This window comes from Podarcis vaucheri (assembly GCF_965113315.1).
Source record: "Podarcis vaucheri genome assembly, chromosome: 17".
In the NCBI taxonomy this organism is placed as follows: Eukaryota; Metazoa; Chordata; class Lepidosauria; order Squamata; family Lacertidae; genus Podarcis; species Podarcis vaucheri.
In genome coordinates this window covers 11,899,437-11,927,221 of record NC_138755.1, presented here as the reverse complement: position 1 = coordinate 11,927,221, position 27,785 = coordinate 11,899,437, and the positions used below count along the sequence as shown (strand labels likewise).

Genomic DNA, 27,785 nt, shown 5'->3' with positions numbered 1-27,785 from the left:
TAGAAATCTTGGTTGGGTTGTAATCAAACCAGGCCTTGGTCTGATTAACATTCGGTGGCCTTTTAAATGTGTTGTGGGAGGGGGATTATTGGTTTGTTTTGTTATTTTCATTATCTTTCATTCATATCTTCTTGCAATTTTATGTTGTGAATCACCCTGCCATCTATGGGTGAAGAGCAGTATAATCTTTAAAATAATAATAATACCACTGAATTGTAAGAAATGTCAGTTGGTTTTTCTGCAGATTGCTAGAGAGAGTGGGGGGGGGGGGATCTTGAGTAAGGACACTTCTAGAAGGACCTGTTTATTGAACATTCAGCCTGATTTGTTTGTAGATAGATTAGGCTATTTAATGAGCACCCGTTCTAATTTGCTTGCGGGAAGGATAGATGACACTGCGTCAAGGGAAGCGTTTGTTGGACTACTCTAAAAAGACTCAAAGAATTGGTCTTGAACAGGTTGCTAGGCAACCGAAGAATCTATCCAGCAACAGGTGCCTTTATTAAGGGCATGTGATCAATAAGAGTCAGTGTAAAAGTGTCAGTGTGCAAATGAGCGTGAGTCAGCATTAGGTCTCTGGCCGGAAGGCTGGAAGAGGAAAGGATTGTGTTATTTGTATTCAACCAGTGTAAATTTTTGTAAATAATAAAGATACTCAATTAAAAAAGGAAACTCTACTGCAAGTCTATTCAAAGAAGAAAACCCAAGAGTAGATGCTGCACACACATCAGCAGTGTTCTCCCTCATGTTCCAGGGACTGAATCCCACCTGAAAATAGTGACAGCCTGGAAGTGCCCTAGGAGTCAACAGTGCAGTGGGGAAGTTGGTGGCTGGGACTTGAAATGGCTTATGTGCAACTCTCCCTTTTCTCTTGACAGTTATGTGGGCAGCCGTGGCACCTCCAACATGGCCATGATAGAGGTGAAGATGTTGTCTGGATTCCATCCTGTCCAGGGAACTAACCATGATGTAAGTCAATTTTGCATGTGGCGCTGTGGGTTAAACCACTGAGCCTAGGACTTGCCGATCAGAAGGTCGGCGGTTCGAATCCCCGCGACGGGGTGAGCTCCCGTTGCTCGGTCCCTGCTCCTGCCAACCTAGCAGTTCGAAAGCACGAAGTGCAAGTAGATAAATAGGTACCGCTCCGGCAGGAAGGTAAACGGTGTTTCCGTGCGCTGCTCTGGTTCACCAGAAGCGGCTTAGACATGCTAGCCACATGACCTGGAAGCTCTCTGCGGACAAACGCTGGCTCCCTCGGTCAATAAAGGAAGATGAGTGCCGCAACCCCAGAGTCGGTCACGACTGGATCTAATGGTCAGGGGTCCCTTTACCTTTTTAACTACCGGTACCTCTTGTCTGGGGATGAAGGAGAAATTTTATTCAGTACACATTCAAAATCAAATCCTATTAAATATCCACTTTCCCCAAAAAAATATGTGGACCGGAAGGCAGCTATTCTTCAGTTCAATTTATTGTGTTTAGCGAGCAGCCATTACAGATATAAAAATAATAAGAAGAATGCTGCTACTAATAGTGGTTTACATTTCTACTCCCTGACCTTTACCGGATAAATGATTTCCCATTCCCCCTTTAAATTTTATTACATGAATTTGTAAAGCCTTGGCAAGAAAATTGGATGTTCTAAAATATATATTATTCTCTAAATCAGACGACAAAAAACAGGTATTTGCAAGAGACATCCTTCCCTTCTGCAATCTTAACAATGGGTGGATGTGATTGTTTCTAAGGTCATTTTTAAAAGGTCATTCAAGGAGTACATGAGTTATGTCTTCTATTGACACCGTTGCAGCTGCAAACTCTACCCTTCTTAGGAACTCCATTATCAGCTGTTCTTCAAAATTTGCACATCTGAATTTTGCGATGCAGTTCTCCATGCAACCAGAGTTTACAAACTGCACATTGTACAGGAAACTGTGCCTAAAAATGAAGATGTTACTGAAAATAACATACAAAAAATGCATTGCATCGGGGAAAGCTGCTTGCAAAAATGTGTACATGAGTCAAAACTGCGTGTAAAATGTGTTTATTAGGAGAAATCCATACCAAAATGCTGGTGAATTTTCGTGAGGATTTTTAAATTATTATTTTTTAAAATCTGCAAATTGCTGCAAAATGCGAGAAATGAATTTAAGATTGGTAAAATGAGAAACAGAGAGAACCAAAACTGAGAGATCCTTCCATCCCTCTGTCCCTTTCCTCCCCTAAGTGACAGAAATCAGTTTAGAAAGACAAAGTCCCTTTCGATGAACATAGCAGGTTTCAAATAATGTATTGAACAGGAGGAGGGGTGGACAACGGGGACAACTTATTGCAGATAGGACTGAAGCCAACAATAGGCTGGGCCTGGTACAGGGTCAAAAATGGATGGGGCTTTCCATTTTCTCTCTCTTTCTAACTCCATTTCTCTCACATTCTTTCCACTATCCATCATCCTCTCCCTCTCTCTCTCACGCACACATACTCACCTGTTCCTCTAATTAGTGGGCTGCTGAGAGAGAGAGAGATCCCTCTTACCCATGGTCTGAACAGATTGCTTGCAGAGGGATATCAAAATATACAATTTTGCAAGGGGCATAATTCCTGATCCCCTTCTTTCAAAGATTTGCCACTTATTCCTCAAACAATGCAAGCAACGAAAGACCTACGAAACCTCCCTTTGGTGACAAAACTGGTGACATGTTGGGAAGGAATCCTTAATTCTTTCATTCTGTATCCTCAGCTTAAGCAACAGGCCCTTGTGAAAAGAGTCGAGATTGGGGAGGAGCATCTCACAATCTACCTGGACCAGGTCAGTACGGGGAAAAGAAACACAGCTTTGTAACAGGCAAGCACACACATCATTCGACAACAGGGCCCAATGGCACTGCTTCATTGTAGTGGCCCCCTTCACAAGTCGCCTCGCCAGGCAAAAAAGAAGACCAACGGTAACAGAAAAGGGCATTTCAACAGGTCCAGCTTGCCAAGTAAACAGCACTTTCTCAAATTTCCTCTTCTGCTTGCAGCATTCTTATGAGAACAATCCAGGCCTGTTAATAAGGAGAGTTGTTTAAATTGTCAATTTATTTATTGATCTAATTAATAATTCATTAAATTGTCACAATGGAAGGAGGACGAAGAGCAGCGAAATGCGGATCAAGGTAACTTTTTCATCTGTTTTTTGCTCCCACACTCTGGTGTGAGCCAGCTGACCCACAGCACTGCTCGGAACCAAAAAAATGTGTGGCTTTTGGCCCCGTGCTCTGTCGCGGACAGACTGCAGGAGCAGTCTATTATATATAAAATCTGTTTTTATTCTATGAATGTTTCATTTTTTAATGATTTTTTTTAGTGAATCTTGTTTTTATCTGTAAAACACCTTGAGTCTCCGTCGAGGAAAAAGGCAGGTTATAAATAAAAATATAACAACAACAATTCAAACAGATGTCCTCTGAAACTAGAGCCATGGATTTTCTGTTACTCTGTTCTCATCCAGAAACTATCCTATCTAAGCAGCCAGCATATTTGATTCTGCGGTTTCACCTCCGATGGAGGTGATTGCAGGATGGCCGAACCATTTAGTGCTGACCTCAACCCCACTTTGTCCTCAACTTCTCTTTACATCCAAAGTCTTTCTCTCAGCTAGGAAAGGAGAGGCAAACGTATACCTTGGCCATGAGCCAAGACATTCCAGTGAAGGACCTGAAGCCAGCAGCTGTCAAAGTCTATGACTATTATCAGCCAGGTAGGTTCTTCCTCATGTTGAAAAATAGTAGCATTTTTAATTCATTGTGTTTCTCACAAGTCTGTGCAGCTTGTGACCTGTCCAGCCAAATACAGCCCACCATCTATGTACTGTGGCCTTCAGGTGTTCTGTAATCACCCTGTATTTACAGTCTCAGTCTATCAGCAAAAATTTGTGGGCCATCATAGGTGCCTTCAGCTTAGGGGAGACCACACGTTATGAAGTCTAAGTTCCAGTTTGGAATCATATGATTGATGGGAAGCCAACAAAGTTCTAGGCCTAATAGATGGAATAAGGTAAAGGTAAAGGGACCCCTGATCGTTAGGTCCAGTCGTGACCGACTCTGGGGTTGCGGCGCTCATCTCGCTTTATTGTTCGAGGGAGCCGGCGTACAGCTTCCAGGTCATGTGGCTAGCATGACTAAGCCACTTCTGGCGAACCAGAGCAGCGCACGGAAATGTCGTTTACCTTCCCGCCGGAGCGGTACCTATTAATCTACTTGCACTTTGACGTGCTTTCGAACTGCTAGGTTGGCAGGAGCAGGGACCGAGCAATGGGAGCTCACCCCATCACGGGGATTCGAACTGCCAACCTTATGATCGGCAAGTCCTAGGCTCTGTGGTTTAACCCACAGCACCACCCGCGTCCCAATCTATGGAATAGCAACCAGCAAATTCTTTGTTCTGGGTGGTCTCCATCCAAGAGTTCTCAAAGAACTCAAATGTGAAACTGCTGATCTTCAAACAAAAATATGCATCAGGAAGTGGCTAAAGTAGCAGGAAGCAGAGTGTAGGAAAAAATAGACAGCTCTCCTGCTGGAGGATGTGGGAAACAGAGTTCCCCAAGGTTTGGTATTGGGACCTGTGGTTCTTAACTTGTTAATGATTGATCTAGAGTTAGAAGTGAGCAGTGAGATGGCCAAGTTTGCTGGTGGTACTAAGTTGTTGAGAGTCATTAAAACAAAAACAGATTGGGAAGAGCTCCGAAAGGACCTAAGTGAATGGGCTGTAAAATGGCAAATGCTAAGGATGCTGTCCCACCAAGAATTATCATGGGTCTCTCCAACTAGTTGCTTCATGTTGCCTTTCTGCATTGCAGAGGGTTGGACTAGATGACCCCCAGGATCTCTTCCAACTCTACAATTCTGTGGTTCTATGGAAGAATGAAGAGAGGCATAAGGAAGTGAGGATATCGTGATTGTGGCCAGTGCTGAGTTTAATGATCTGCCTTAATTTATTTCAGATGAACAGTCCACAGTGGAATATGAAGACCCCTGCTACTGAGGTGAGTCATTCATAGGCCTGAAGTCAGACATCTATGCTTTAGGCCTCTGTGCATATAGCGGTTTTGCCTTCTCCACGCCATTTCCCCCTGGAAAACCCACTCTTTAGTGCTAAATCGGAACAAAGAGCAATCCACAGAAAACCCCATTGCTGTGTGTTCTTACTTGGCTCTAAAGATCAGGTTTCCCCAAGGGTAATTGGTGGGGCAAATGGAGGTATGGACAAGTCCTATGTCTAAAATGCTCTGTGATGTTAACAATGAACTTCTTTATTTATCCTAGGCTAATTTGCATTTCATATAGTGGATGAGATTTCACAGATATATAAGGCCTTTTCCTTCAGACTAGTAGGCAGAAGGGAAAACCTATCCAGATTTATTATGTTCCCCTCCCTATTCCCAGAGAAGAAATGTGACTTCTATGTACCCTAAAAGGATCCATTCCTGCATCTCCCACTCTGGATTCCATATTGAAGAGAACTTACATTTCTTTTTCTTCTTCTTGGTTTAGATGGAGAAATTCCTATGGTGCAACAGGCACAGGATGGGAAAGAAAAGGAATTCAGATGAGCCATACTTAAGGAGCTGGGAACTGTTTGGGGAAAAAGTGGCCCTGTCTTTTACAACATGAACCATGCAATGGAACTCTAGTTCAGAAAATAAACAGAAACTTGAATTGCTTCTGTGGTGCTTTCTTCTATCAGATACCTTTGGTTGACTATTCCCTCCACAGGTTTATATAAAACCTTATAGACTGCAATTGCCTCATCACTTAAGTTCTAGTAGCCTTGCCAGCTATTGAACCCTGACTGTTCAAAAGCTGATGCCAATCTCAATGTACTATAGGTAGTCTGGCCAGTCACTGACCCACAGATCGCTCTCCCTCCATGTTTACCTGTCCTTCTTAGCATGTATAAAGTTCACTTTGAATCTATTCCGTATCATTCAAGGCGCACGTACATGCAGTGTCATAATCAATCAATCAATCCATCTGGCGGCCTCCTTCCCGACAGGAGGCAGAGTACAAACAAGCCAGCTGAGGGGGCCTGAAACTATTATTCAGCACGTCCAGTCCTTGCAGTATGCAAACCACATAGCCTGAGCTCATTTTTTATTGGTTTCTCCACCCAGAGGGAATGGAGAAATAGTGGGGGGGTTGCATCCAAATTACACAGACCGTATCTTGAGCACACATTTTGCAAGAGTTCTAAATAAAAGGAGATATCAGAGCTTGTGCAGGTGTTGTTATCTGCTTAGCCAAGTAAGTTCTATCAGTTCTGGGTAGCACTCCTGCAAGCCAGGGTATCTTTTAGTTGTTGTTGTTTTAAAAAGGAAAAAGCTCCCAAAAGGAAATATGGACAGCTTTTTTGGAGTCTGAAGGACATTTGGCCATCTGTCACGGATGCTTTAGCTGAAATTCCTGCATTGCAGGGAGTTGGACTAGATGGGGTCCCTTCCACCTCTACAATTCTATGATTCTATGAACATATTGCCCTACCCTTTTGATTCCCAGGCCTCCAAGGATTTCCCACAGTTATCCTAGCACTATCTAGCCATTGAACACATCATATATCTCAATAGGATGATTCTTGGTTTCTGAATATCTTTTCCCTCTCCGGGTGATGAAATCACAGAAACACTGTAGGCCTGTGGAAACGGGTATATATGTGTTGCCATTTGGTTGGCCTTCCTTAGATTCTGGTTCGATGTTGTTGTTTACTCGTTTAGTCGTGTCCGACTCTTCGTGACCCCATAGACCACAGCAGGTCAGGCACTGCCTCCCGCAGTTTGGTCAAACTTATGCTGGTACCTTCAAGAACACTGTCCAACCATCTTGTCCTCTGTTGTCCCCTTCTCCTTGTGCCCTCAATGTTTCCCAACATCAGGGTCTTTTCCAGGGAGTCTTCTCTTCTCATGAGGTGGCCAAAGTACTGGAGCCTCAGCTTCAGGATCTGTCCTTCCAGTGAGCACTCAGGGCTGATTTCCTTAAGAATGGAGAGGTTTGATCTTCTTGCAGTCCATGGGACTCTCAAGAGTCTCCTCCAGCACCATAATTCAAAAGCATCAATTCTTCGGTGATCAGCCTTCTTTATGGTCCAGCTCTCACTTCCATACATCACTACTGGGAAAAGACAAGACAATCTGCTGTCTTGTCTCCATGGACGAAGACAACAGATTCTGGTTCACACCATTTCTAATCCCTTCTCAGTTTGCCTTGAAGGCTGGCAAGGAGTGAATGGTCTCTCTTTCATCTGAAGAGTCACAGCCATCTCCCTGCATGGAGTTGAAGGGAGGAGCCTCAGGGACATACGGTGTTTACTCTGAGGAGGAGGAGAGTCAATATTGACTCAGATGAAATTAAGTTCATGCGCCTCGTGGGTGAACAGAGGAATCACTGGGCGACTATTTAGGTCTCTACACCAGCGCTGGCTGTTCTGAGCACCAACGGAGATCTGGTCTCTGCTGCCCATCACAGCTCCAACTATGGGGGCAGCTATGTTCCTCTGGGCCCTAGCTCTGCTTTCACTCACAGCTCCAGTCACTTCAGACCCGTAAGATGTTTATTTTTCATTTCTATTTCCTGGGCAGATTTTTAAGGGGGATGTGAGTATTCCTCTAAATACCACTTGCTGGGGATCACAATTGGAGAGAATGCTGTGGTGCTCAGGTGCTTCTTCCACGCATCTAGTTGGCTCCTGTGAGAAGAGGGTGCTGGTCTGGAGGGGCTTTTGATTTGCCACAGTAGGGCTCTTCTTCCCCAGCCGCTCCAGGCAACTTCCAGAAGATATAAAAACAGAATTATTGTGGTCTTGGGTGGTTATTATGAAATTGCTACTCTTTGTTTTCACTTTTCTTCTGGGGAATGTCATCATCAAATTGTTTCCCTGGGCTTTTTCCATTACTTTTCGGAGCAAGGCTGGAGCTAGACCTCGGAGGTGCCGCTTACGGGTGCCTCACCCTCACAGACAAGGCAGAGCCCTTGCCCGCTACCACATGCAAAGGCAGCAAGACCCCCACTCCCAGGCCACCCCACCTCCCAACACTCATGAGAGGAAAAGTGACATGACTGCTGCTGTGCACCATCCATTCCTCCTGCTGGGATGACAGATCCATAGATAAATGTACAGATTTTATAGATCTACAGCCTCAGTATAAATTGATCTATATATGTTCTAGGTCTGCAGTCCGAGTACAGTGGTACCTTGGGTTAAGAACTTAATTTGTTCTGGAGCTCCGTTCTTAACCTGAAACTGCTCTTAACCTGAAGCACCACTTTAGCTAATGGGGCCTCCCTCTGCCGCCACGCTGTCGGGGCACGATTTCTGTTCTTATCCTGAAGCAAAGTTCTTAACCCGAGGTACTATTTCTGGGTTAGTGGAGTCTGTAACCTGAAGCATCTGTAACCTGAAGCATCTGTAACCCGACGTACCACTGTATAGAAACACGAGTAGTTAATGGTACAAGTGAGAATAGCAGTCCCCTTGAGCCTACTCGGAGTATAGAAACATTTCTCATTACATCATTCAAAGAAGCAAGCAAGCTATTGCTGGCCAAAATACATTTAGATCCATTTCACCTTAGCACGCTTGTGCTCAGCTTAGCATCCTGGCATATAGCTTTATTCATTTCTAGATACATTCAACATTTGCAGTGTCTGCATGCCCTTGGATGATCTGTTGCAAACACTTATTGTGCTTTGTGCTCTGTACCATGTATTTGTGTGCTAGCGTGATAAGGATTTTAACTGTTCTCTGCCCCATTGGGGCGATGGGCGCTTGCAAAGTGAAAGGGATTCTCAGCAGTTCCTCAAAGCGATGTTGTTGTTGTTTAGTCGTTTAGTCGTGTCCGACTCTTTGTGACCCTATGGACCAGAGCATGCCAGGCACTCCTGTCTTCCACTGCCTCCTGCAGTTTGGTCAAACTCATGCTGGTAGCTTCGAGAACACTGTCCAACCATCTCGTCCTCTGTCGTCCCCTTCTCCTTGTGCCCTCAGTCTTTCCCAGCATCAGGGTCTTTTCCAGGGAGTCTTCTCTTCTCATGAGGTGGCCAAAGTATTGGAGTCTCAGCTTCACAATCTGTCCTTGCAGTGAGCCTCAAAGCGATAGGCTACTATAAGTTCCCTCTTGGTGGTGGTTCTCACTTTGTGGAATGCCCTCTCTAGTCTTGCTCATTCTTAACCTTCAGGAAGAATCTAAAAACATTCCCTAGGCATATGGTGGCTGAAAGATTTGCCCACTGTGATATTATTAGCTGTGAGAGTCAGTGGTTGTATATGTGTAGTTTTTTTCTTTAAGTTCTTAACTGTTAAAGAAAATGTTAAGTGCTTTTAGAAGATTTTTTAAAAAACTGGTTTTTAAAACTATATTATTTTATGGATGAGTTTGCTGTTCTGGGCTCCTTTGGGAGGAAGTATGGGATAAAAATACTATAAGTTCCCTTTTAACAGTCACACTCGGGGGTCCACATTATCACATTTTGGGGCCCTTGTGGTTCCCCAACAGTAGCTTCTCATTTTCCAAACAGATGAGTGTATTCCAAATAACAAGCTTCTTCTTTGTATGGCAAAGAGAGGGGTAAGCCAATTAAAATCTGACGGGTATATGAATGTGACTTGCAGGCTGCCATCTGACCATCCCTGCCCCCAGAAAGCAACAGGTGAGTGCCCTTTTAGCTGCTTCTCTAAAGGCCAAGAGCAACTTCTTCAATGGCCCTTTCTTCTTCTCTTGCAGCCACTATCTATTGACCTTCCCGGCAGTCATTCACCATCCGGATACTGAAGAGTTCTGTGTGCTTCTGAGCAACCTCCCGGAGACAGTCCACCTGAAAATAACATTAGAGATGACGTTGCAGAACCACACCCTGCTGGAGAAGGATGTGGAGAAACCAGGGACCTATGAATGCACCAGCTTCCAGGCAAGTTTCATCCATTGCAAGCAACTCAATGGCTTCCAGCTCCCGTCTGCCCCAATTAGTATGGATAATGATCAGGGATGATGGAAGCTGTAGCCCAGTGATATCTGCATGGCCACACCCCTGCAACAAGGGGAGCTCTCTTTCACATTATCTTTGTTTTTCAAATTATTCTTATTAATTTTCCAAATTATCACAAATCAAACCTAATGACTTAAATTTAATACAATTTCTTAAAATCAAGTTTCCTGCTCCTGTAGCAAACATATGTTGATCATTTCCTCCCGTAGCAGCATCATTTCTTATTTAATGTCCAGTTTTCATCCTTCACTTGCCATTAAACCATTCTTCCAGTCGACCGCTTTTTCCTCTTTACAAACAGTGCCTCTGTTACATCTTATAAATATAAAATCCATTTCATGTGTGTAGTCTGTTTCACATTATCTTGCTTGTGCATAATAATCATGAGCTACCATGTGAAGGCTGCTGGGAATAGCCTTATTATTATTATTATTATTATTATTATTATTATTTCCATTTGTAGACCGCTTACTAGCCAAAGATCTCAAAGTGGTTTACAATAGATAAAATACAATAAGTAAGTAAAAATGCATAAATATATGTAAGCATAATAAGTGCAATAAAAAACTATGTCAAATGATTTGCATTAAAATAAAAAATGCAAAAATAATATCAATATATAAACACAATATCAATATAAATAAAGTCAGAGAATGGGAAAGCCATGTCAAATCAACCCTACATCCTGGACTACCTGCAGAAAGGATACCTATCCACAATAGTGCATGCCCCTTTCTTGTACCCTCTTGTACTCACTGCCAATAAGAGATTAAGAGATCAGTTATTTGCCAGGCTGCCCCTTAACAAACAGCCTACAAAATTTCCCAGGGGTCTCTCTGAAACCTCCTTAGGTAGGGTGATAGTAAAACTGCAAGTGTTGAGAGTGTTTGGAATAGTCAAAGACCACACAGGAACAGGAAAATAGTGTATAGGATGAATGGGAGCAGCAGGAAGCGATGAAGTATAAAACATGCAAATGTTACAGAGAAATTACAGAATATTCCCTTTGGAGCAAAAACAAACTAAAATTGGTTATATGCAACCCACTTGACCTAGTTGAAAAGAGTCCCTAAATTCACTAGGCTCTTAGTAGGATTCCTTGTTCATAGGTAGGCCTTTGTCCCTTGAAACCTTCCTCCCAAGCTCAACAAAAAGTTCTGCAAGTTACCCGAGGCCACTTTGATCTACTCACCTCCTAGGTATCTATCTTTCCCCCTAGACCTTCCTTGTGCTCCATGTGCTCCTCCCCTTGGAACACCTGCTCAGAGAAGTTTTCAGATTTCCTGTCTTTGGAAAGAGAGAACTGTGCACTTAGGTGCATCAGCAATGGTGGACACCTATGCCTTGGTTTTATGCACTTCAGGGCACCAGCAGACAGGCAAAAATACACATTCCCATTTTATACACAGGCGGTCCAGAACATTAAAGACCATATCCTTTACAGAGAGCATTATGTACAGCTGGAGCAAAATTCCCAGACAGAGCTAGTGAAGAGGCGGGTGTGGGAATGGCTCTAGGAATGATGGTGGGGTGGGGAGCAGGGATAGATTTATGGATGAAGCCAATGGCCTCAACTGAGCCCAGGACTAGATGGCCAAACTCCTCTATAGCTAAAATGTATTCCATGCCCATGGTAAAAAGCAATGGTTCCTCTACTAAATCATCTTTATAGGTTAAATCTACCCAGTTTTCACAGATGCTTCTCATATGTTTTCTGCTTTAATCTCTTACGTTTGTTGTACTTAACCCCTTTTCTTCCATCCCTCCTATGGGATATAATCCATTGGAAGTCAAGTGCAACACTCCTTATTTCCCTAGAGTGGACACAGGCAAGGGGATGTTAGTGTAACTTCCTGTTCCACTGGTCTGGAGCATCCTCCACCTGCATGTGATCTGGGAGATGGGCGTGGCCCTGGCTGATTCCATAAAAGAGCCGAGTCACGCAGCCATTTTCTCTCTCTTGATGCTGATCTCTTGCTTGCTGATCTCTTGCTGCCATGCTGCTCTCCTGCAGCCATTTTGTTCTCTTAATGTAATTTTGCTGTCTGCTGGCTCCCAGCCAGCAGCACATGAGCTCAATCTCCATGTGAGACAAACTCAGACTTCGTTATGTAACTACTAAGTAAAGCCTGCCTTTCAGGGATCAAATCGTGAACTGAAATGTGAGTAAATTTCTTGTTACTTTTAAAGGAAAGACTCGTCTCTTTATTCTTTTAAGAGGGATAAAAGGGGACACCAGGAATAATCCATCTGGGCAAACCAGATTGGATTACTTAACTAAAGAGATTCAAATGAATCTGCAAATTAGCTTCCTGCTATATTGAGGGGTCTGTATAGTTAAAGCTATGGTTTTCCCAGTAGTGAAGTATGGAAGTGAGATCTGGACCATAAAGAAGGCTGATCACCGAAAAATTGATGCTTTTGAATTATGGTGCTAGAGGAGACTCTTGAGAGTCCCATGGACTGCAAGAAGATCAAACCTCTCCATTCTTAAGGAAATCAGCCCTGAGTGCTCACTGGAAGGACAGATCCTGAAGCTGAGACTCCAATACTTTGGCCACCTCATGAGAAGAGAAGACTCCCTGGAAAAGACCCTGATGTTGGGAAACATTGAGGGCACAAGGAGAAGGGGACGACAGAGGACAAGATGGTTGGACAGTGTTCTTGAAGGTACCAGCATAGGTTTGACCAAACTGCGGGAGGCAGTGCCTGGCGTGCTCTGGTCCATGGGGTCACGAAGAGTTGGACACGACTAAACGACTAAACAACAACAACAACAATATTGAGGGGAATCTGCTCTGCTACATCACTCAGTAGCGTGAGTGAAGGAAGGATAATATTTATTCAGTATATCATTTCCTACTATCCTTAACATTCCCACACCTCCATTTTGCCCTCTTCAGGTACCAGCCTTTGTTGCCCGGAAAACAGAGAGCTACTACATTCCATTGGTAAGTCTTGCATTTCCCAATCATTCCCTTTCTTTCATGCACCCTTGGCACTAGGAGAATTTAAATTAGAGAGGAAGGGGGGAATGACTTAAGAGGAAGAGAAGAGAAGGGGATAGAGAAGCGGGTGGAGGTGGAACTGTACTGAGAGAACATGGATGAAAGAGAAAACCAAGATGGACATGCAAAGAGAGACAAGGGGATGCGTATCTACTGGGAGGGGGAGTAATAAATGGAAGTGTGTGTGTGGTGTTGACTCCCTGATCCCTAGGGGAGAGCGAAGTTGGTAGAAGAGCAAGGGGCAGTTTTTGAGACATACCCTCTCTACTGCAAAATACTTTTCTGTTCTCGGTCCTCCTGCTAGAACATGTTTTGCTTTTCTCTTTGGCACTGTGAAGGAAGGAGAAATGGCCCGTGTTCACATCCTAGTCCTACAGGGTGACAGCGTAAGCTTTAAGGGCTCCAAGAAGGTGCAGGTCAAGAGCTCTCCCACAATTAACCTGATGGATCTAGACAAGCCCTTTTACAAGCCTGGAGAGAGAGGTGGGTATCAGAGTGGCCCTGGAACCGGGAGGAAGACTGCAGCTTCTGTCCCATCTTTGGGGATGGAACGGTGTCCCCGGCAAATAGGAATCAAATAAGCAAACTCAGTGTTCCAAGAACTAAGCTATTAAACCAAAGCTGAGTGCCTTTCAAAAGCCCAGATGCTCTACAGATTTGCATACAATAATAAGTTGACATCAACAATTTGCCTTGCTAATTCAGCAGGGGGTGGAAATCTAGTCCTTAGTTTTAAAATGCAACAACATGAAGGAAGTATGTGGGAGCAACAACAAAAACAAGAAACAAATAATCTCTCTGTTTCTTTGTTTTCCCCCTTCAGTAAAACTTCGAATTGTGCAGCTTGATGATCAATTTAAGGCCCGCAATAAATCTGTAAGTATTATTGATCACAGACTATCAATTCCTCAAAATGTCATAAGCCCAGGAAGGTCTCCTTACTGGACCCAGAGACAAATACTTTGTTATTTCTCAAGTGGGGGGACATCTTTAGGAGTTTCTCATGCTTCCATTCGCTTGTGAATTGGGCCCAGAGATTCTGCGGGACATTAGCTCTGTATTAATATGCACTGAGGAGTATTGCAGTGGTGATGAAACATGAGGAATTAGTACCCAAACTTCACTATACAAACTGCAGATTCAGATATCTCAGGCACGTCCAACAGGTAGATTGTGATCTACCGGTAGATCACTGGATGTCTGTGGTAGATCACTGGCAGATCACTGGCACCCCCCAAAAAAGCTAAAACAAGGTCAACATTTTTGCCCTGCACCCCGCCAAAAATGAGGCTTTCCTCCTCCCTAAAAAAAGCTCTTTGACCTGAACCCCCCTGATCCTGATCACTGCCAGTTTTTAACTCTGTGAGTAGTCTCTTGAGAGTTGGCCATCCCTGAGATATCTGAACAGCCAGACCTGTGTGTGGTGCTGTAAACAAATAAGCAGCCTTAAACAAGCCTTACTTTTTTGTGTTTTGCTGGCTCACGACAACCGTTTCACCATAAACCATGTTGGAACGAAGGGGAAAGGTTCCCCCCCTTCTTTCTTTATCTTTTGCAAGGTTTCCAAGGGTTTTCCTATTTTCCCCTTTCATTTTGGGGTCAATATTTCACGCATTGGAAATTTCCCCATAGGAATCAAATCGTCAACTTGTTATGTGAACGCTTGCCTAAAAAACAATTTCCTGAGTTCGGATAGTGGGACTTGTGTGGTGCATCCACCAATCAGAACCCTTTCATTACATGCCCTCTAGTGGTCACATGATCAATATCAGCATGATGGGGGCTGGTGCTTGAACAGATGTTCCCACATACGTAGGTCTGTAGGGGCAGGTACGGTCTCCCTTGGGCGGTGGTGGACTCTCCTTCCTTGTAGGTTTCTAAGAGTTTGGATGACCATCTGTCATGGGTGCTTTAGCTGAGATTCTTCCATTGCAGGTGACCCTAGATGACCCTTAGGGTCCCTTCCAATTCTAGAATTCTGATTCTATGGCAGAAGATTGGCAAGCAAGGCAAACAGCTGACCCAGCCTCATTTCCTATAGCCCACAGATGGGTTGCAATTGCTATCTTATCACGCTGCTAGTAATGTCAGTTCGAGAGTGCAGGCAGGACAGAACTGTCATTTCCTTGGCTGGTTTTACAGAATGCTGGGGGACTTGGAAGCTGCTCTGTTCCTCATTGACACTGACATTGTCCCTCTCTCCTGTCATTTGCAGATCCCTTTGCTAGAGCTGAGAGTAAGTACCGGTAACTAGCATTGGTCGTGATGTTTTCCTTTTGTTCCCATCCTGTCCTTTGAGACCACTTGAACATCAGGGCATGTCTACACTACACATTTAAAGTAATGTGGTTGCAATTGTAAACCTAGGAACTATAGTTTTGGCTTGGAGAGGCTGCTGGACAGGGAAAACAACCCCAATTGTCCCTTCTGTGAGTTGTTCTTGTTAAAATAGATTTGCTTTTGGCTTGAACTTAAGTAGGCATACCATCAAAGAGCAGTGGGTGTGAAATGTAGGTCTAAGCTGCCCCTTTCTATGAATATTGTCATTTATTAAATACTTACCACCTGTTAGGCTACAGGGAATCCTATCCCTCCCACGGTGGCAGTCAAGAAGCAGATAAACAAGAAGAGTTCTTACCAAGTAGTTTAGTCAATATTCACAGAGAGAGACGCAGGAATACAGTCTTTCTTAGATAATGGTTTTGCTCCAAGTAAAGTCCCACCCTCTCTGTCTCTCCTATTCTATGTCATCCCTGCTCTGGCTGATCTGTGCTTTCTGCCTCTGAGCTTTCTGTTCTACTACTCTCAATGCACGCCAGGTCCTGGGAGAAGGGGAGTCAGGAATGCTTTCCAAAGACACTGAGTCTGTCAGCTGTCTCTCCCCTGGTGCTTCTTCTTCTTCCTGCTGTTCCTCTCCCACTATTTCCCAGCTTCTCCCCTCTGCAGCCTCTGAACTATGCCCTTCCACAAACCACTGTTGCAAATCTATACAGTTCTTCTCTTCTTTGGAACGTTCATGTTAAGTTGTGGGTGAACATATCAGACGACGCAGCGATGCTTCAAACAGCTCTTATTTATTCAGAGGCCAGAACAGAACTGAGCTGAAGGGCTCAGTCAGCCTGCTTATATAGAGCTCTAGTACAACGTTACTGTAGCAACTTTCTAAAACTATCCAATCACTGAACGTCACTTTCGATCCTTCATTTGCATAACTATCTACAGTATACCCCTGCTGGCCCAGGGTGAGAATTTCAGTACATAACAGTTCAGGAAGGGGAGGCGATCCCCACCATTCCTCCTCAGTCCAGTCCCTGACATCACCATGCATAGATATTCACATGATAAGCCAGTTGTCTATATTTCCCTGCCAAATTATGAGAACTGAGCCATACACCTGTACTTCTGCATTCTCCTATTCATGGGATGCAATACAATAGTGGAATCATCCTCAACCTGTCGTAAGACTCAACAGAAGGTTATATGCCCCCACTGTGGTAAATGTTAATAACTATTTGGTCAACTATTTGGTCAACGGCTGCATTCACCCCAACACCCGCCAGCAACTGCTAAAGCAATATGAGAAGTGCCACAAGAAGATGCCAATTGCCTTTCTGAATTGGCCCCCAAACTATTGCAAACTAAATGTGATGTTAATTGCCTGAATGCAATCAAAATGTACATTTTTACTATATAAATGGCAGCCTCAGGACTGTGAGGATGGAGGCAGGGAGCGGGGGATTTAACTTTGTTTTTTTTTTAAATTTTTTATTGGTTTTTCACATTTTATAAAGACATAACACACACAAAAAAGACAAAGACAAAAACATGTATAATTCCAAAAAAACAACAACCTAGTTTCTTAACCTTGTTCCTTGACTTCCCCCACCCCCCTTCATGCATCCTAATTCCCATGATTATGTCAGCAAATTATTATTTCTCCTCTTTACCATCTTAATATTGCATCTTTTATAACAAATAGATTCTTTCCTAAGTTGGACTCAAATTCTCTTCCGTCGATTTCCCATTTTATATTAGGTAAAGATCATAATAACTAAACCCAAAAGTCTTGAGTGATTTTAACATTCTATTTTCCCCTCCCTCCCATCCCCGGTTTTCGTCCCTTCCCCAATACATGTCCAAAATAACAATTCTTAGCCTGGATTCCTCACATCCGAGGCTTTCAAGTCTCTTTCCGTCCCTCTCCGCCGATCTTGTTGGTAGTCCTTTGTGTTGGCCGTCGAGTCTCGAAGAAGGTCTATCCCCGTCATACCAGATTTTCTTCCCACAAGAGAATTTAAGAACAACTGCTGCATAAGTTCCACAAACCATTCAACTTCAGAATCAAAGTCAAAGGCAAAGGCAAAGGCAAAATCAAAGTGGAGGCCCCAATCATATTTCTTCTTTATTTTAAGTTCCTGTATTCCATATCCTCCAGGGGCCTCCTCCTTCATCTTTCGCAGATTTGTAATCCATGTAATCCAAAAGTCTCTTTGCCTATACTCCACTAGTATAAGCTTCTGGTTGGTACTTTCCATCTGTGCTTTGTCCTTTCCTTGTTTAGTCTCCTCCACTTCTTGAGATATCATTTCCAGTTCAGCTGCAGATTCCTTCTCATTCAAGTCCTCAATACATTCAGCAGAGCTGCTTATTCCAGAAGTCAAGGCCGTGAGTTGTTTATTCATAGTCAGACTCTGCTCTTGTAAGATTCCCACCAAATAAAACATTCTTTCGATTTCCGCTAGTAACTTTCCATCCGCAGCCATTGTAATGTCACAGAATTACTTAGTAATCTTTTCCCAACAAACCTCTGACTCGTTGTTGTTTCTTTGTTTCCAACAATTTTAGTTCAATTGTAACTCATTTTAGTCCAGAGAGATCTCAAATAAAAATTTTCCAACTTTAAACTGCCCGTTTGACAGCTTTGACAGCTGTCAAACTCCGTATTGCTCTTCCACAGACTCAAACACGGGACGCTCCCGGGGCCGGGAGGGGGGGTTGTACAGAACAAAGAAAGCTTCTAAAACTCCACTCTTACACTCCAGCTCAAAATTTCTTTTTGCCAAATCGAGGAAGTTAATATCTTTTTTAACTCACCCCGCAAAGGGTAGGCTCTCCAGCTTAGTTCTTTTATAGTTGCTTTAGATCGTCTGCAAAAGGGGGGGTGCGGACTTCCCTTTAACACACACCCCGATCGTACCGAATTCCCAAATAGATATTTTAAAGTCCAAATTCCGCTTACTCATGGGTTGTTTCTTTTCAAGCCGAATTCAGGGAAAAAAGTCAGCGCTCTTCAGCCATGGCACGCGGCTTCGCTCCACTGGGGTAGCGGTCTACTCTCAGCACCACGCCACCCTCCGTACCCTCTCCGTAGCCTTTAAAAAGGCTCTTCGTGAGTCAGAGGGGGCGTTTGAGGTGCCCACCGAGTCACCAGGTCCGCAGGTATCCGCACCTGCGGTTTTTGAGGGTCTCCGCGTCGCCGTCGCGGCAAGACCCGTCTCCAGCGGAGCCGATTCCCTCCGGAGCTCGGAGGGAATCCGCCATTAGCTGTTCGCGCTAACCCGGAAGCGGGGGATTTAACTTTGTCACCCTGCCAAGTTCCAATAAAAGAAAACACCTCCCCAAAGCCGCTTTTTGGTTTTCAAGGGGAGATTCCATTGGTAAGCGTGGAAGCGTCATTTGAAATGCAAATATAGCGCACCTGCATCATACATGCATATTATTAGCGTGAATTCAGCTGTGGCAGCAGGAGGAAGGGGAGGGACCAAGGCAGAAGGGAAGAGAAAGAAATCTGTCTCTTTTGGCTGCAAGACGAGGATGGAAGAGAGTGTCTCCTGGGAAGAGAGATTGCCTGCTAAATGACTCTGGGAATGGTAGCTGTGAGGGGAATAAGGGGATCTCATAGGGACTCTCAGCACCCTTAACAAATGACGGTTCCCAGAATTCCTTGGGGGAAGCCATAGTGGCATGATACTGTTTTGAATGTGTTATACAGGGGTAGGGGGACTCCATTGCAACAGAAAAAATAAATATCTGCCTTGCTTTTCTCCTACTGGTTATAGCCTCCATGCCTTCTTCTTCTCTGGACTTAGGGGACTCTGAGCCCCTTGGGGAGTTGGGCTGTAAAGGCCACCCCCCAATTTTGTACAACAAGTATATGGTGCAGACATGGATGTAGCCAGGATTTTTGTTAGGGGAGGGAAGAAACTGAGCTATGCATTTTTATTTATTTTTATTGATGGGGGGCAGCTGCCTCTCTCTGGCACCCCTGGGCTACGCCAAAGGGTGCAAATGGAGACAAATCCATTCCGTTAGGAGAAATTGCTTTGCCAAAGTGTGCGTGTGTGGAGAAACTTGCACCAAGATGCTGATAAATTTCCACAAGGGCTTTAAAATCATCCCCATCATCTAATGTGAAAATGTAAAGAACTAAAGATTGGGGAAAGTTAGAAACTGAGAGGATTCCTTTATCCCTACTCCAAATGCAGCTTAGGACTAAGGTCGGTCTCAGGTTGGAAAAAGTTGAAGACTGCTGCCATAGAGGACTGTCCTGCCATCTTTGTTGACTCTACAGTCATACCTTGGTTGTCAAACGCCTTGCAACTCAAACGTTTTGGCTCTCGAATGCTGCAAACCCAGAAGTGAGTGTTCCAGTTTGTGAACATTCTTTGGAACCCAAAAGTCCGCCACTGCTTCTGCAGCTTCCAGTTGAGTGCAGGAAGCTCCTGCAGCCAATCGGAAGACGCACTTTGGTTTTCGAACATTTCCGGAAGTCAAATGGACTTCCGGAATGGATTCCATTCGAGAACTAAGGTATGACTGTACTGCCAGTCTAGTCAGCTCCTGCTCACGGTTTGCAGGGATGGGAGCTCAGGCAAGAGCATCCTTCTTCAGGATGTGGTTCATCTGGTTATGTGAACATTGCTATTGCTGCAGCCAAGGGGACGAACCTCACAGTCATTTGGTCTTATCCCAGGATCCTAATGGGAACCGAATAGGCCAATGGGTGGACGTGAAGCCTCACCACGGCATTGTGGATCTGTCTTTCCCTCTGGCCTCGGAAGCGGCCCTGGGATCGTACACCTTCAAAATGGGAGAGGGCTACAGAAATAGGAAAGAATTCACTGTGGAGGAATATGGTAAGTTTCTGGGGAAGACCACATGGCTTGTGAGAATCGTTCTAAGAATAAAAGGAAGCATATGTTCAGGGAAGTTTTTAATGGTTGATGTTTTGTTGTGCTTTTAATACTTTGTGGGGAGACGCCCAGAGTGGCTGGGGCAGCCCAGTCAGATGGGTAGAATATAAATAATAAATTGTTATTGTTATTGTTAGGTTCCATGTCTATGGGGCTGAGGACAGCTCAGCCCTACCCCAAAGTATGTGGGGATGGGCCTAAGTCCTTCCAATCTTGAGTGGCTGAGCCCCGTCGGGCCTCCCCACAGCAGCAGAGGGCCCCATCGTCCCTCCCTGCTGTGGCAGAAGGCCCCATGTCGGCAGGATTCAGAAGTAATGCCCTTTTGGGGGAGAAGAAATTACTCTAAGCAAGGAAAGGGTAGTCAGAGCCACATCTGTGGTTGGCCTAGCACAGATGCTTGGGGGGCCAGTGCCTCAAGTCTTGAACCAGCTAACCCTGCCGGTGTCTTGGGAAGCCGAGATAGCTGAGTTTGGAGTGCCAACTCCTAATGCCATGCTTAAATGCTTGGAGGCAGCAGGAATGGGAGAGAAAGCGGGGCAGGGCTTGGATGGTTTTTGCTGACTGCTCTCCAAGATGTGTGGCAAGAATTAGAAGCTACTTGGAAGAAAGGTCAACAGCTGGCTGGCAGGGCACCCATAACGTCATCCGTATCAGCAACTCCTCGGAATACAAATATCTTCCGGATAGATTGCTCATATACATGGGGCCATCTGCTGTGGTAGCGGGCCCCCATGCTGGTGGAGGGCCACATCAGGCCTCATGGCTTCCTTCCGATGTGCGTGAACTTTGCGCTTCTGAAAGGAAGAGATGTTTGCCTGCGCTGAAGTCCCTTTCAATACTGCCATTTTCAGCTGTTCAAAATGCAGAAGGCAAACACAACAGCAGGGATCTCTCTACACTTTGGCCATTAGTCATAAAAGACTCATGAAAAGACTCATGCAGAAAAGACTCATGCCTGTACAGTAAGCCTGCAACTTACACACATTTAGCTTTTGCACGTCCAGCTTTATGTGCTTGGCAAAAAAATAAAATGGGGGGGGGAGCAGAAAGGGGGCAGGTGTCCGGGGGGTGGGAAAGACTTTGGCGATCCCACCCACCATTGAACCCAATGTATTTTGACTAGATTTGATTTTGGTTTGGGGCTGATCACTGGAACATAACCCCCGCCATAAGTTGAGGGCTTACTATACAACTGTGGAGGGGGGGTCAGGGGGGCTCCTGCTTGTGTTGCCCTGTGCACATGCTCATTCCCCATGCTAATTCTGTCTAGATGTTGTGAATGGCAAAGTTAGTAGCTCTTTAATATGTTGCTGTCTTTCCTGGAACAAAATGCAGCAGTGATGTTCTAGAGAAAAGATCTAGAACATTTAGCTGATTTTGTGTGTGTGTGTGTGTGTGTGTGTGTGGACGCGGGTGGCGCTGTGGGTAAAACCTCAGTGCCTAGGACTTGCTGATCGTAAGGTCGGCGGTTCGAATCCCCACGGCAGGGTGAGCTCCTGCCGTTCGGTCCCAGCTCCTGCCCACCTAGCAGTTCGAAAGCACCCTTAAGTGCAAGTAGATAAATAGGAACTGCTTACTTAGCAGGAAGGTAAACGGTGTTTCTGTGTGCGGCGCTGGTGCTGGCTCGCTAGAGCAGCTTCGTCACGCTGGCCACGTGACCCGGAAGAGTCTTCAGACAGCGCCAGCTCCCGGCCTCTAGAGCGAGATGAGTGCACAAACCCTAGAGTCGGTCACGACTGGCCCGTACGGGCAGGGGTACCTTTACCTTTACCTTATATATATAGAGAGAGCTACATTTATATCCTACCTTTCCTTCAATGAGCTCAAGGTGGCATATATGGTCCTGTGAGGTAGGTTAGGCTGAGAGGCAACAATTGGTCCAAAGTCACCCACCCATGGCGGAGTTTGGGGGCGGGTTCAACTCTGGTATCCTTGGTCCTTATCAAACACTCTAAGCACTGTACTGGCTCACAAATGCATCTCATGCAATGTCCCAGTGAACACAGTTGGTGAAGAAATGCATACTAATTTGACACCTGTCAAATCCATCCCACATGCGACAGGAAAAACGAGGAGATCAAAGTTAGGTCAAAACCTTATTGCATCGCCAGCTGGCTATGATAATATAATGCTAAAAAATGACCCTGAAGGAAGGCAAAACAATGCCTCCTTTTCCTTCCACCCACCCGCTAAATTAAAGCATCTACATCTATAGGTGTGTGCATTTTAAGTTCAGTTTAGGGTCAAGCAAGATATGATATGCAAGATCCATACAGAGGATCTCTTCTGGTTTGGAGTTTTGTTAATTTGCTTTTAAAATCAAAATACACTGCAGAAGCAAAATCTGACCAGACAGCAGCACTTGCTGGAGTTAACGTTCTCCTCTCGTATCTTTTAATCCAAATGCAATTACCCCAGAACTATTGGTCTTGGTGTTTTTAGCAATCTGCTATTCCAATTCTTCTTCTTCTTCTTTTTAAAGCATCCCTTACTGCTCTTCTTCTTCTTCTTCTTCTTCTTCTTCTTCTTCTTCTTCTTCCCATTGCAGAGCTGCCTAAATTTGAAGTGCTGTTTGAACTTCCGCAACTTGTCACCAGAGCAGATGAAGAAGTTCTAGTCAAAGTGCTTGGCAGGTGAGCAAAATCTTGTGTGTCCTCAAAGACCATGCCAACGATGGAGAATATTTCATCCCCAATAGTGAGGACAGAATAGGCGGGCATCAGGACTGTGTCCTTTTCCCCTGCTCTGTTTCTGGAGGACTAAATTGCAGACGAAAAAAAGGATATTCCAAGCACCTGAGGTATTTGGTAAAGCAAATCTGTCTGTTCCAGTCCGGCTTCTTTCCTTTCACCTTTTTCTCTCTTTCCCTTCCAGTGACCTATCAATTATGGTCTAGTTTTTTGTCTGTCTGTCTGTCTGTCCAGAAAGCTTCTTTTCCTTTCCTGTCATTTTGCAGAAAAAGTCAAGCACCACGTCTTCCCTCCCTGGTCCCTCATACACATACTTTCCACATTTCCTGCATTTCTCCACAACAGGCCATCAAGTAATCTTTGCATCTGCATGTGAAACATTATTGGGAATGATTCTGTGGCAACTGTGGAGAGGAAAAGCTATAACGACTAGTGAAATTTTCATTCCATTCAGAAAGTCTCTGGGTGATATAAAAGGATTGTTCTGGCATGCCTGCCTCCAGTCTTTTCTCAGACAGCATGGGATCGGGTCAGGAGTTCCAGCTTGGCCCCATGACTGTGGGTTCCCAGGGCTGTGGGTGCCATGCAGCGTGCATGGCCCTGGCACCAAAATTTGTGGGTGCCCGGCCCTTCATGGGGAATTTTGTGGGTACTCAGACACCCAAGGCCCCAGCGAATCGGCACCTATGGATCAGGTGTTCTTTCCTTCAGTGTGAATTCACGGGGGAAATCTCTCCCTAAGGCTGGTCCACTCTTTCATTTACCGTATAATAATAATAATAATATCTTTATTGTCATTGCCCCCTCTCGGGGACAACGAAATTACGTATCCAAAATGCATGAGCTTTGCTGTGATAAAATGGCTGATGTGTTGTTTCTCAACTCAGCTTGGAAACCCTGAAGCCTTTCCTAGCTCATCTGTAGCCAAGACATAAAAACACCTTTTTATAGGGATAAAGCAGGGGTCAGCAAACTTTTTCAGCAGGGGTCCAGTCCACTGTCCCTCAGACCTTGTGGGGGGGGGCAGACTATATGTTGGACAAAAAATGATGGAAGAGCACCACAAGCTCCGGTGGCTGCTTACCTGTGTCTTGTGAGCGACAGGGGCTCGCGGTGGTGATGGCGGAGGGACGATGAGCGGCATACAAAAGGGCTTTGGAGAGGGGCTGCTTAAAATGGCGGCTGCTCAAGCACTGCTGATGCTGGCACCAGCAAAGCCCAGCCCCCATCCTCCTCTAGTAGAAAAAAAACAGCCATGGAACCGAGAAATTGCACAAAACAAATGAAATACCATGAAAATCCCTGAAATGAGAAGTAATCAACTAGAAATTGATCCCGTTAAGGCTTTGTTCAATTTTAGGTTTTTCTATTTTTATTTTATTTTTAAATAGCTTTTATTTTGCTTAAACAGGTACATATAAATATAAACAACCAAAGGAAAATTCCTTAATAGTAATGGAAAAAACCTACAAAAACTACAAAAAAATATTGAAGTACATGACACAGAACATAAGCTACTATGGGAAATATAAAAGAAAAGAAAAAAAACAAAGGAAAGAAAAAAGGAAAAAGAAAAAAAGGAAGATGAGCCAAAGCAGGAAAGCTCATCAATTGTACACTTCCTTCTATTTTTTCCCTTAAACTTTTTGATTTTTATTATTTAGTTTATTTCCATAAGACAATATTTCTAGTCGATTACAGTGGTGCCCCGTAAGACGAATGCCTCGCAAGACGAAAAACTCGCTAGACGAAAGGGTTTTCCGTTTTTGCGTTGCTTCGCTAGACGAATTTCCCGATGGGCTTGCTTCGCAAGACGAAAACGTCTTGCGCTTTTTTAAAAAAGCCGCTTGAAGAGGCGCAGTTGCGACAGACCATGCTTCGCAAGACGAAAAACATTGCACGACAAAAAGACTCGTGGAACGAATTCTTTTCGTCTTGCGAGGCACCACTGTACTTCTCGTTTCAGGGATTTTCACGGTATTTCATTTGTTTTGTGCCCCTTGCTCCTCTATGCAGGGCAGGGAGAAGCCAGGAGGAGAGAGGGAGGAGGCGCCGCTGCTGCTGCCGTGTGAGGGAGAGGGAGAGAACGCCCGTGCTGGCAATCCACATGGCAATTCCTGGACCGTCCACGGGCCGGAACCAAAAGGCAATTGGGCCTGTTCTGGCCCGCGGCCCTTGGTTTGCCTACCCATGGGATAAAGACATCCCTGCCCTGTCAATGTCCATAGTGTGTTACACAAGCAGAAACAAATCTCACACTGTTTGAGGCGTGTTTATGTGAACAGCTGTGAGGAAAGTGCTGGAGAACTGCAACTTTGCTGTGCTCAAAGGCAGTAATGTGAACAACACACCCTAAAGTGATTTTCCTACCATAAACTGTTCTGGAACCTAGTGTACGGAGGACTGAAAGCCGAAAATCAACTAACCCAACCACCAATTGCAGAATCCAAATGGTCCCAATACTTTACATCTGTATTTAACAATCTACACAGTGAACTTAAAGGAAATGAGACCGCTATAAATAAAATCAATAAACTCCAGGAGTGGCCAAGGGTAGAAGAAGTGGAAATTAGAGAGATAGTTAAAAATTTCAAATCGGGGAAATCGCCTGGGCCAGACGGTCTACCAATAGAATTATTTAAGACCTATATAGATTGGTGGGCAGAACCCCTAGCTCAATTGTTTACTCTCATAGACAAAGATGGGATCATACCGGAGATATGGTTAAGATCAATAATTATCCCAATCTTTAAAAATGGCGACCCAAAAGAACCAAAGAATTACAGACCGATAAGCTTACTATCAGTGATAGGGAAAATCTACGCTAAGCACCTCCTATCTAAACTCCTTATATGGATGAAAAATTTAAATTTACCAGGGAAAGAACAAATAGGTTTCTCTAAAGGTTGCTCTACATTAGACCACTGCCTTATACTTATGCATTTGGTTGAAAAATATAGATCCCAAAGGCAATCTAAGATATATGCTGCTTTTGTAGATTTTCGTGGTGCATTCGACTCAATTGACCGCCCAAAGCTGTGGAGGAAACTCGCAGAACTAAAAATTGATCAGCGCTTATTGATTCTAATACAAAATCTATACTCTTCCAATGTCTGTCAAGTCAAACTTAACACCATAGGTCATCTTTCATCAGACATCCCAATCTCGAAAGGGGTAAAACAAGGATGTATTCTTGCCCCCTTTCTATTTAACTTATTCTTATCAGACTTGCCAGATCACCTTCAAAAAATAGAATCACATGCCCCTAAACTTAATCAGAAACCAGTTCCTCTCTTATTATTCGCAGACGATGCAGTCCTACTATCATTAACGAGCTTGGGTCTGAAACGTCTTATATCTTCTCTGACCCTCTACTGCGAATGTAATAAACTCTCTATAAATTACGAGAAGACAAAAATTTTGGTCTTCTCAAATGGTTGGAAACTAGAGAAATGGAAAATAAGAGGGCAAGAAATCCAACAAGTAAAAATCTATAGGTATCTGGGAATCTTATTCCAGAGCAATCTAGGGTGGGCAAGTCATCGCACAAATGCCATAAAACAGGCAAAGTGCACCTCATCAGCAGTTGCCCGTTTTTATTATCAGAAAGGTAATCAATTTATTCCTGCGGCCAATCAGATTTTTCAAACAAAAGTGCAAGCCCAGATATTCTATGGAATCCCGCTATGGATTCAAGCATATAACAGCGATTTAAATAAGATTCACTCCAGCTTTCTGAGACGTATTCTTGGACTCCCAGCTGCGATCAAATATGAAACAATGTGTGCAGAAATAGGCATACACACAATGGAATACTGGGCCTGGTCCACCTCAATAAAGTACTGGTTACGGTGCCATTTTCGCTGCTCTCCATCAAGCCTGCTCGCTGATCTGCTCAAAGACTCCTATAAATCAAGATGGTATCAGTACCTCGAAAAAAAGATTGAATCTTTAGGCATCGAGCTGGAGCCCCTGTATAATTCTAATGAGCAATACATTTTCCATAATATCCTAGCTAGACTAAAGGATGTGGAGAGACAAAATATTATGGCAGCTGTAAATAAAATTTGCTCCCCCATATTCTATGATTTAAATATCTTAGATAGCAGAGTCAATTACGTCACTAAATTAATAATCCCAGCCCAACGTAGGGCTTTTATGCTGGCCCGGTTGAATGTCTTTCCCTCAGCATTTGTCTGGGGAAGATATCAAAACATCCCTAGAAACAAGAGATTCTGCAGATGCTCTATGAATGTCCCGGACACTGTAGAGCATATTCTCTTTCATTGCCCATTGTACAGTACGCTCCGTCAACGCGTGCTGTCCCCTCTTTTGGGTGGTCTGGAACCCCAGCAAGGTGAATGTGCGGGATTCTGCCTATCCGACGTTGACCAAAGGGTAACGGCGGGGGTAGCCGAGTTTTTGGCTGCAGTCCTCCAAGGAGCAGGTTAACAAGGAAAACCACTGATTTTATATATATGATTGTAGCCAACTGCTGCCTTTTTATATATATTTCAAGGCTTTTACATGTTATTTTCCTTCTTACGGTTTTTATTTGCATAATGCCTAATAAAGGTTTGATTTCAACTGTTCAATCAAGAAGTCTCTCTGTGTTTTTTTTGGTGCTACCAGCTCCATTTCCACCACCACCACCCCGACAAATTAAAGCTGACTGTTTACTTTAGGGGGTTTACTTCATGATACTGTTCCCCCACCTTCTGCTGCAGGTACACATATGGGAAGCTTGTACGTGGGAAAGTAGATCTACATGTAACTCGAGGCACATCATTTTACTTTTTTTACGACACGCCAGTGAGACAACTCGATGCAATTCAAATGCACTACACAGGCCAGGTAAGCTAACTGAAGGGCTGAGAC

The 27,785-nt window shown here is 44.2% G+C and overlaps 2 protein-coding genes across 5 annotated transcripts in view; both read left to right on the top strand.

Annotated features, from left to right (window-relative positions):
* Positions 1-5,704, top strand: part of A2ML1 (alpha-2-macroglobulin like 1) — a 52,431-nt gene extending 46,727 nt beyond the window's left edge. For both annotated transcript variants that reach the window (XM_082204551.1, XM_082204550.1), the window contains 5 exons: positions 879-969; positions 2,741-2,809; positions 3,640-3,742; positions 4,985-5,026; positions 5,535-5,704. In XM_082204551.1, coding sequence (XP_082060677.1) covers positions 879-969; positions 2,741-2,809; positions 3,640-3,742; positions 4,985-5,025 — 304 coding nt within the window. In that variant the 3' untranslated portion in view covers position 5,026; positions 5,535-5,704. The remainder of the gene's footprint in view (positions 1-878; positions 970-2,740; positions 2,810-3,639; positions 3,743-4,984; positions 5,027-5,534) is intronic.
* Positions 5,705-7,415: 1,711 nt separating this feature from the next.
* Positions 7,416-27,785, top strand: part of LOC309521747 (alpha-2-macroglobulin-like protein 1) — a 150,869-nt gene continuing 130,499 nt past the window's right edge. For all 3 annotated transcript variants that reach the window (XM_082204553.1, XM_082204554.1, XM_082204552.1), the window contains exons 1-9: positions 7,416-7,575; positions 9,755-9,938; positions 12,920-12,967; positions 13,363-13,507; positions 13,848-13,900; positions 15,240-15,260; positions 19,998-20,160; positions 22,766-22,850; positions 27,635-27,761. In XM_082204553.1, coding sequence (XP_082060679.1) covers positions 7,508-7,575; positions 9,755-9,938; positions 12,920-12,967; positions 13,363-13,507; positions 13,848-13,900; positions 15,240-15,260; positions 19,998-20,160; positions 22,766-22,850; positions 27,635-27,761 — 894 coding nt within the window. In that variant the 5' untranslated portion in view covers positions 7,416-7,507. The remainder of the gene's footprint in view (positions 7,576-9,754; positions 9,939-12,919; positions 12,968-13,362; positions 13,508-13,847; positions 13,901-15,239; positions 15,261-19,997; positions 20,161-22,765; positions 22,851-27,634; positions 27,762-27,785) is intronic.